The following is a 10366-nucleotide window of genomic DNA, read 5'->3' on the forward strand; positions in this document are numbered from 1 at the left end:
ACATCCCCTCTCTTCCTCTGTTCTGACTCATTCCTCCACATCACCTGGTCCCTCCTTCCCTCCCTCCTTCCCTCCCTCCTTCACTCCCTCCCTCCCAGTCGCCCTCCTTGCCTTCCCTGCAGCTGCCGAGTACTACGATTTCATCTCAAATCCATATCAGTCAAGATTGGGGCCAAACGGTGAGAAGGGAGGGTAGAAGGAAGGGAACGAGGGAGGAGGGGATCCATCAGTCCACAGTCCGTGATCGCGCTTTTCCTTCCCCCTTGCTTTCCCTTCCTCCTTTCCTCCCTTCTTCGCATCCTCCCTGCAGTCTGGTGCATGATGGCGGTCATGCAGCTCGAGGTGGTGGTTTGGCTAAAGTTCTGGCCCTCCACCTTCCTCATCAGAACCCCGCCGCCTGAGATCGGTACACTCCTTATCTTCCCTCTTTCCTTCCCTACATTCCATTTCACTCGCCATTAATCTTCTTTCCCTCCTGCCTCCGCGCCTCCTCCTCTTTTTCCCTGACAACGACCCCGAGACACTCCCGAGTCTTCTTCCTCGACTCATTTCACCCCCACCCGTCCCCTTCCCTCCCTTCCTCAGGCTATCCTTGGCTGGCCACCCTACTTCTACTTGGCCTCTGGATGCTCCTGTCCTTGACCTTGGTCAAAGAGCAGGACCTCGGCCGCCGCCTGCTGGGGTCGGGGGGGAGGAATGGGAAAAAGCACAACGGAGGGCGAGGAGAGCGGCGGAGAAAGTCGAAGGGAGAGAGGGAGGAAGAAGAGATAGAGGAGGAGGGAGAGGAGGAGGAGGAGGCTTTAAACGGCGGGAAGGAAAAGAGAGCGGAAGGTCCGGGTAGTTTGACCGGCAAGGAGGTAGGAACGGAGGGAGGGAGAGGGAAGGGGAGGACGGAGGAATTTAGGCCTGCGCAATCGAGCACCACCCTCACTCCCTGTTTCGTTTCTTCCTTTCTTCCTTCCTAGGTCACCGTGGGTGTGGTGCAAGAAATAGTGGACATGGTCTTCTTCGTTTCCTTCCTCCCACTCTTGTATTTGATACGACAATGGGTTTTCTAGCCCGCCTCTCAGACCAGGACAAAAGTTAGGAAAGTCATCAAATGGAGACGCCGTGTAGCAAGCTTATGTATGAAAAATGAATCGCAATTGCTTGGATTGCGCTTGAAGGTGCTGCTATTTAGGACTCTCGTGATTACCTTAAAGGGTGCCAGGATGGCGTCAAGGGACGAAGGAGAGGGATGGATGCCGAAGTAGAGGACGAAGGGATAGAAAGCGAGGGTGAGTGAAGGAGTGTTGTACGTAAAGAGAAGAGTGATGCAGTGGCTGGTGCGAGTCTATTCAGTCGTAGGAGAGGAAATGCTATGAGTATTCCCACATCACACCTCGGCGCTTCCTTGAAAAAGAAGTAGAGAAAGTAGATTTGGAGTGTGAAGGTAGATGAGCTGTGAAGCTTTTGAAATGCCCTTGTTAGAGCTGCTGTACGTTTACTTGCTAATACCTTCCGGCAACAATATTTCCAACACAGTACGCCATACGTAGTCATGACACTGTCAAACCTCGAGTTTACTCTCTCGATAGGCACTGCTGAAATGAGGCGGAAGGAGCCCAAATATTGCCAACAGCAATATAACAATGATTAGGAAGATGACTCCATGAAATGTTGTTATCACAAAAAGACAGCTGTAATATTTCTCTATCTGTTACTTATCTGGAACTCTCAGCTATTCCTTTGGGTGAAGCCTTTGGGACCAGAGCTCTCAATATCATCTTAATAGCAATACACGCTCTTCTCTGGAAGGACATCGCAAGCCAAATGACAGCAGACAATGCGTTTCAAAACTTTTAAAGCATTGCTGTGTGTGCACGCGCAGCAGATGGCTCGAAAATCTCCTTCGAAGGTGAAGTCTTGACAGTCATGCCACTCATTAGTTCTTCACCGTTTCGCAGGAAGGATAGAAAGGTGTGTCAGAGCAAAAAATCGATCTTTTTATACGACTTCATGCATGGAGCAGTGGGTTATATGTAGGAGTGGGACCACACGTACACGGGCAAGGGGTGATTTGAAGCCATGAGATGAGCGGAAGCAACGACATAATGCGGACACGAATGAGTACATAAGGGAAGCTTGCCGGTATTTGGACATCGGAGTATAAGAATCAATGAAGGCTACCAGCAAACAAACTTGCAGAGGCAACTTCAACAACAAAAGCAAGAGCAAGGCTGGGCCATGTCTTGTTGGCCGCCCTCGATGCTTTCGCAGAGAGTCCAATCTCGATTAATCCAGCAAAAAGAGCGCATGAACTCGCCTGCTTCGATCCCAGACTCTAGATTAAAAATAGGGACTGGACTCTTCTTACTTAGCATGGCAGCCGCGCAGAGCAATTTCAACTCGAATGTAGTGCTCGCGAGAGACATGGGACGCGTCGACTGATTTACGACATTGTGGAAGGCAAGGTATGAGGAGCAAGTAACCTATTATGTGTATAATATGAATGTTTATGACGTGAATTGCGTAAGTCTAGATGCTTTCTAACTATGACACAGATACGTCTTTGGCGAAAGATATAATATATATAGCAGAGAGCATCACTAGAATGTTACAGAAAACTTCGCCGAAGATGCTAGAATACAAAAGAGAATGAAGATTATAGGATCTTTAAAAATATTTCGAATCACGCATCTTGTATACGAAGTGAAATCAGGATACAGATGAAAATTAGGCTTGGGGATTTGGTACATAATTAGGGATGAATATGTTTAGTCTCAAAGAAGAAAACGTTGCGAAAGCTTCATGTACCTGTGCTCTAGTAATGACAATAATTCAATAGTCAGAAGACAAGTATACTTCGATTTCTCGGTCATATAAACGCACTTGCCCTGATGCTTTAGGACTTGTATGTTCGAAAATACATCTCTGGATATGGCTTGTCGCACGTTGCTTTATCTTTCACAGTGTTAATCTACAAATACAGTCTATATAGTAGCAACTCTACCTACTACGCTTCAAATAGTTACCCCCTTGAGCTCGTCACACGTTTGCCAATCTTTATTCTGAGCTACCCATGTACACAAAACTCTTATTTTACCGGCATAAAATTCCAACGCCCTTCCTCCGCGTCTTCATCATCGGTTGCAAAGATATCCATTCATACTGTACGTGCTATTGTCCCTAACGTCTTTAACAAGACACGTCACATCGTATGTCATCCCATGTTCATGTGTATCTCCAAATGGCTAAATTGGATGTCGCTATCGCGGCACGTAAACTTACTTCTCGTCATTTTGCGGCCAAAGCAAAGTCACGATGCCATCGGCGCATGCACGCATTCTGACCTCAACCTTTAATGACTTTTTTCCCTCCTCCTCCTGCTGCTGCTGCGATGGCCCTGACACGGGGATATCTATAAGTGCAGAGGGTCTCCGAAGCGTGCAACGCACCGTATGGATTACTTCCCTAGAGACAACGCACTTTACAATCGCCGCATGGAACAAACTCCTGTCCGGCACGTCCAACCACTCCCACAGACATCGTCCAGTCAACGGCTTGGGAACCGCTGCCGTTGTGATAAATTGCAACATCGCCCTACATTGCCTATTGGCAAACAGGATACAACCTCTTGCATCATCGGATAGCAGCAGCATGGCATTTGGTGCCGCCTCCACCAAGATTTCCAATCCTTTCAGTCTGTCGAGCTCCTCCTGCTTCTTTTGCTCCTTCGCATACTGCCGCTCGCGAGCCAAGGCGCCGTACCTCCGTGCCCGGCTTCTTTGGAATGCGAGCTGCTCTGCAGGCGACATCTCAGAATAGTTGACGTTCGGGGTCCGATTTCTCTTCCGTGATGTATCAGTATGCCCTGAGCCGTCATCATCTTTGTTCGTAAGTTTCTTTTTTTTCTTCCCCTTCTTATTTCTATCAGTCATTGCATCGCCCTGCCTTGCTACTTGGTTGCCGACAGGAAGATCCCCTGTCAAGGCCATTGATAGTGACGTTGCCCCTCGCGGCACCACGCTGCATTGCGTGGTGTGGAGAAGATCCAACTTACTAGGCATGATCATGGTGCTATGATACTCTTTCATGTGAGAAGGAAGTCGTCCATTCAGAGGACCAACATCTCTGCAAGAGACTGACTCGTAGCATGGCCCGTAGGCGTTAGAGCAAATCGCTCTCGGCATAGATCCGCAAGCATTGGCATGGAATGCTGCGGTGACCACAGACAGAGGAGAGGAAGGCAATGACGGTGAAGAAACGTCCTCACCTCCATGCATTCCCATCGAGTTTGTCTGCCTGAATCTCTTGGTGTGTCCAGAGAAAAGGTGTTGTGTCTCAACAGGCACGGCAATCTTGTGGTGTGTCGTGCCATTGTGTGGAAAATAGAAAAATGAGACTCCTACTGCTGTATCTCTAGACGGGGATTGTATGGCCTGATCTCTGCAGGTGCTAGCCATGTCCATTTGATTCGTCGTGGATCGGTAGTTCTCGGGAGATACCTGCGGCACCCACGCCAAAGAGGGCGACGTCCCGACGGTGCCACCGGCCGAGGGCTGACTTGACAACAAGGAAGAGTTACATGCTATTTTCGACGAGCAAAATCGTGTTTTGAACGGCTTGTCTGCGTTGATCCTACAGGCAGCCTCAACAAGCGCCTCAAAGCCACGCAATTCAGCTTGGCTGCCGCCGCTGCCGCCATATGGATGGCTACCGTCGGCTAAGGATGTAGGCATCGGCGTCTTTTCCGAGAAGGTAATTTCTTGACCTGGTTTGGAGTGTGGTATTGCGGGCAATGAGCTACTGTATAACATCTTAGCTATGCTGTATACAGAATTTGAAACACTAGGCAGATCCATTCAATCTAAATTGGCGATGTGGCGAAGTATGGTCACGTCTTCTTGCCGGGACCGACTAGAAGAAATGGCCGCTCAGCTGCCGAAAAAAAGCCATTTTCGATGAAAGATGTCCCTTGGCCTGCTGTAATGCACGCTCTCTCAGAAGAAGTTGTGGTGTAAGTTCGGAAAGCTGTACGAGTCGGAAAATTTAGCCAAATGGTTTGTCATCCGGTTAGGAAGAATAACCGATGACCGAATATTCATCCGATATATAAGGCTACACGATTTGGGAATAAGAATCTGGCTATCTTGCCGGATCTTTGGTGAATTTAAACAGTGGAAAAGTGATCGACACCATACAAGTCTTTGTATTGAAATTGTTTATGTGGTGTCGTGTCTTGCTTCATCGTCCGAGTATATCGGATACAGCAGAGCAGATAAAGCTTTGTTCCTCGACATCAAGTTTTTGGGCGCATAAGTGCAGCTTTGGGTCCTCCCTTCTCTTGCTACTAGGCACCAATCATGTAGCCAAGAGATTCTCTATTTGGAGCTTCCATCATGGACATGTCGTCAAATTTCAAGTAGCAATTTGTTGTGTTGTATCAATGGTGAGAATACAGCACTTTTGCCCTCCCATTCATTGCGAAAGGGAGTGATACCGCGTGCTAGGACCATAGCATTACACCGCACTATAGGCCGACTGACGATGACTGACAGTTTATGAGTCCATCTTGCAGATAACAAGTTATGTGTGCACGGAAAATTCCTTTTCTTCCCTTCTGCCTCCTCTCTTGCCCCTTTAGAAACGATGTTTTCTCACGATTTGGGTGATCTTTCCACAGGAATACCATTACCATGAACCCCCGCAGAAAATTTCCAGCCGGTGGTCCTTTGTCGAAGCACAAGGCCTGTGAAAAATGCTACGTTGCAAAGGTAATGAGTCCAACCGTGTCCGGTTCTTTTTTTATTTTGTTCGTCTCGGCGGCCGAGGAGGTACCGTCGATCCTGGACTTGCTTTCACACAAAAGGTAAACTGCAACAAGGAGACTAATTAGCACTCTTTCCCTTCAACTCTTTCCCTTCAACTCATGCTTTTAGAGTAAATGCGACTTCAGCCTTCCTTGCGAGCGGTAAGCGTGAGAAAGCTAGTGGAATAGATGAATCGGGGTGCACTCTAAGCTATTGGCCTAGAGGGGACGTTATTCAGACACAGATTGGGGCGTATACTTGGACATTAAAACTTGAAGGCATAGACCTGTCATGTCAAGTCTTCCAATCAAATACAAACACATTCTTTATCGTCCGGTGTCCCTCTCGTTGCTTCTGGGTCACTATATCTATCTCTCGTAGGAAAGACGACTTGGAAAATGTGTAACCTACCTGGCTTCCCTGTCCTGTACTCCATCACTACCTTTCACCACAGGTGCTTCCGCTTAAACTTACCTTGCCGGCCGCAAGCTCGTGGATCTGTGGTTGGAGTAAACCCGCAGGGACTCCCGGGTCGTTCCATCTCCGCATTGGAGGACGAGGTGACCGGAAGCTCAGCTTCGTCTCCGCAGGATTCATCGCCCCGGCTAGGCGTGCCAGGCCAAGCGCTAAGAGAAGACGAGGGAGACATACAATGCACAGGAAGGCATGGCTACACCAGCACCGAGGCCGATAGCGAGGGTGAGGATGAGGATGAGGGCGACGGAGAGCGACCAAAAGAGACGAAAGCATACCGCCAGAACTCTGCGTGGGGATTCCTGCTCGAACGGGCGCGCTTGGATTATCAGCATGGCATGGGTCCGCGAGCATTCGGCAAGGACCTGCCATCGAAAATTCAGACACCTAGGGCATCGGCAAGCAAGGAGGAGGCGGAGGGCGACGGGAAGGGGCAGAGCCTCCTAGGAACCATTCTGGAGCGGGTAGACAGGCCCCGCATGGCCGAACAGTTCTTAGACGCCTTCCATGCGGTGCAGAGGCGGGGGAAGATACACCGAGAGGGGATGGTGGGCATGCTCCGTCATTGGAAGAAGCTCTCTGACCTGGCTGGGCAGGATCTGACGCTCGGCGTAGGCGCTGCCATTGCCAAGGCGCTAAAAGTCGAGGCGTGGGAGCTGCGGTACCGCGGGGGGGATACAGTCAAAGGATCCGGATCCTGGACCGGGGACAGCAGCCTCGGGATCATTCATACCCCCAACTCTTTCCAAGAACGACTCTCATCGAAGCGGCTCCCCACGGCTGTCGAAGAAGGGCCTATGGGACTGCTCTTGGAGGAGGAGCTGGCGGCTGTGGAGGCCGGTGCCGCGCGACTCAAGGCGTCTCCCCTCTTCCGGGAGCGCGACGACGGGTACACGGGCCTGCTGCTGGTCGAGGTGGACAGGGCGGAGGACCGAGTCATCGTCGCCAGCAACCAGGCCTACCTGGACGTCTTCTTGGGCCCCGGCTTCCTCCTCTCCGAGGGCCTGGCGCGGGGCTGCCTTGAGCCCTTCCTCTTCGCGGCCTTTGTGGCCCATAGCGACAGGGACACCTGGTTCCGCATGAACCTGGAGGCCCTATGCTCGCCCCGTTTCCGGCCAGAAAGGGGAAGGAGGAGGGACGGGGCCCCTCGGCGAGAAAGGCTGCTGTACTCGGAGTTCCTGAAGATCTTCAGTCGGGATGGTCACGTGCGTCTGTATTGGGCGCGTCTCGCCCAGTTGGAGGCGAGCATGAGGGAAGGGGAAGAGGAGAAAATGCACTTCCTCTTGTGGATGGAACCGGTACCAGCCTCCCGGTACATCACAGACCGCCCGGAGAAGACAACGCACAGCAAAACCACACTCTTCCGGCAGCGGCCTATTGCGGAGACGGGGTCCTTATCGCGGGAAGCAAGGGACGTCTGTGCTTCGGCCGGTGAGGGTGAGGAGCTGGGGTGGAGGCCATTAAAGCTGCAGGATTTTTCCAAGACGGAGGAAAAGGGGGATAGAGCATCGTCGGGCTGCGGGGAAAGACAGCAGGTCGCTCTTCAAAAGAGGAGCCCGCCAAGCTTATTCTTTCCAGCCCTAGCCTCCGTACCTCTCCCTCCGGGAACCTCCCTCCCCTCTTTCCCGTCGAGCTGGACTGTAAACACCGACCAAACCAGGGCAGGGCCACCACCTGGTTTCCTGTCTCCGTCGGGCTTCCCAACGCCCCCTTCTCTATTCCAGTCATACTCCCCCTCCCACCCCAGCTCCCGTTATCCCTTGGACTCCCCCGCATGCCCCATCTCTTCCACGCTCCAGGACATGTTTGAGATCAAGAGCGACTTCATCAAGGGTCTACTCCCCGCTGACCCTAAGACCGGACTTGCGGGCAAATCGTACAGAGAGAACACGGTGACGAATCCTGTCGTCGATGTCAAGTGTAAACATATAACAAAGCGAGAAATGCAGCGAAAGAAAAGTAAGATTTCATGCACGCGGAACGAGGGAAAGGCTCAAGGAGTCTTTCAAGTGACGGCCGAGCCCAAGCACTCGCCAAAGCACCACAAAGAGCAGCAGCAACAAGAACGACAACTGCAGCAGCAGCAGCAGCAACAACAAGAACAACAACAAAATCATCATCAACAACAGCCAGGGCTGTCGCAGCAACAACATATGTCCGTCTTCCCAATTTCGAGATCATCGCAATGCCTACCTTCCTGTATAGATATGAGTGGGGAGATGGAGCAGCAATGCCAGAGGCATCCATCAATCTTTTTTCACACATATCAGGATCCTTGCTGGGGGGTAAAGCATCATCAGCTTTTTAGACAGACTCACCAGGGGCATGACTTGAACGTCGATGCATCCATTCTTCCGCCTGTCGCGATGCTGAACGAGCAGCAGCTTGACAAGCAGCAAAAGCAGCTAATTCTTCGGCCCTTTTCTCAGGCTCACCGAGAGCATCATTATAAGCAGCATAAGCAGCATACTACATACATGGGAAATCATGAAGCATGCTATCTTGCTTTGGATGGGCGGGAGCGACGACATAATGCAGACGAAAATGACGACCTTAGGGGAGCTTACCGGCATTGGGACATTCACTCGCAGGAAATCTATGACGATCATCTGCAGCCTTACTTGCAGAGGCAACTTCAACAACACGAGCAAGAGCATGGCTGGTCCACGTCTTGTTGGCCACCCTCCACGCCATGGCAGGGTGGGCAATCTCTACCGATCCAGCAAGGAGAGCACGGGCACTCGCCTTTTCCGATACCACACTCCACAACAAAGGTAGGGACTGGACTCTTCTTACTTAGCATGGCAGCCGCGCAGAGCAAGTAAAATGTGTCATATAATGCTTCCCAGAAACATGGAGTGTGTCGGACGAGTTGTAAAACTGTAAAAGGCAAGCTATGACAAACAAGGAAATGAATCAGGTTTGTTATAAGGTGCCTTGTGTTGCTCTAGGGGTTTCCTGAATTTGACACAGACACGCCATTGTCACAAGATAGAATCAAGGGAATAGAATTAGATGAAAGTTAGGGTTAGGGTTAAGGTTAGTAACCACGCATTTAAAATAGGAGATAAAGTCAAGATTAGGATAAATTTCAATCTTTGGATCAAAATCAGTGTGGACGATCATCCTTCTTAAGGTAGGATGTTTGTTTCCCCTCGGAATACACTACATCACCCTAGCTAATTTATGAATGGATCTTCAAAACTAAACATATTTCGAATGCTTGGACGTCTAAAAATACATGTCAGGATGCTACAAATCCTAAACTTGTAGACACATTTCTGAATACAGCTGGTCACACATTGCATTATTATCTTCTCAATTTGCTGTTTATTGTACATATTGAAAACTACTTACTCAACCATCCGTACGTTCTGGCAAATCAAACACACCGCTGATCGTTATTTCTTCCTTGTACTCGTCATGCTTTTTGCCGAGCTTTCTGCTCAGCTACACCTGTACACAAAAGGCACATTAAACTGGCGAAATTGTCCAATGCTCTTCTTCAGCATCTTCCTCAGCGATTGCACTGTCAACTGGAGGAAAGATGAACTTTCCTGTTCATCATCTAATCTCTTACGATTGCAGGTCCTTTCATGTGCCATATTTTTGTGGTTCCTTATATTCTTTCGTTTATATCGTAAAGGTGAATACCTGGCATTATTGTAGATGCTTCTGTGGCTGCTTCAGCCGTATTTCCAGGCTTGGCGGTTGTTGTCGTTGCCGACGCAGTAGCTGGTACTCGCCCATCTGGCCTGCTTCTCTTTAAAATTACATCTGCAATATAAAATTGGTGTTCAGATGGTGTTTGAAGCGTTTCCTTGCGAGGAACAAGGGAAAAGGGGAGATTCAGGAAATGTCACGAAAGACATAAGAGGGCCAAGGAAAGTGGAATATTCTGCTGCTGCCAATAGATAGCAAAGAAGAGGAGCTCGAAAAGAGGAATGAAGGAAGGGAAAAGGAGGAAGGGTATATTAACTGAGGTGTCACGGCACGGCGTGACTGCTCGATGTATAGCCTGGGATGACGGAAAACAAAAGCCTTAGTCAAATCAGACGTGAGCATCTGTTGCAGCGGCATCTTTGTTGGGAATTTTTGTC

At 49.9% G+C, this 10366-nt stretch overlaps 1 protein-coding gene across 1 annotated transcript; it reads left to right on the forward strand.

Moving 5' to 3' along the window:
• Positions 1-771: 771 nt before the first annotated feature.
• NGA_0461600 (uncharacterized protein) lies at positions 772-1447 on the forward strand. Its single transcript, XM_005853450.1, has 2 exons — positions 772-857; positions 966-1447. The coding sequence occupies exon 2, from the start codon at positions 1128-1130 to the stop codon at positions 1251-1253; it is 126 nt and encodes a 41-aa protein (XP_005853512.1). The 5' UTR covers positions 772-857; positions 966-1127; the 3' UTR covers positions 1254-1447.
• The last annotated feature ends 8919 nt before the right edge of the window (positions 1448-10366 follow it).

The sequence above is a fragment of the Nannochloropsis gaditana genome (assembly GCF_000240725.1).
Source record: "Nannochloropsis gaditana CCMP526 unplaced genomic scaffold scaffold885, whole genome shotgun sequence".
NCBI lineage: Eukaryota > Eustigmatophyceae > Eustigmatales > Monodopsidaceae > Microchloropsis > Microchloropsis gaditana.

Bases quoted from the DNA above. Each gene is read 5' to 3' on its own strand.
- NGA_0461600 (XM_005853450.1), top strand. From the start codon at position 1,128: ATGAAAAATGAATCGCAATTGCTTGGATTGCGCTTGAAGGTGCTGCTA.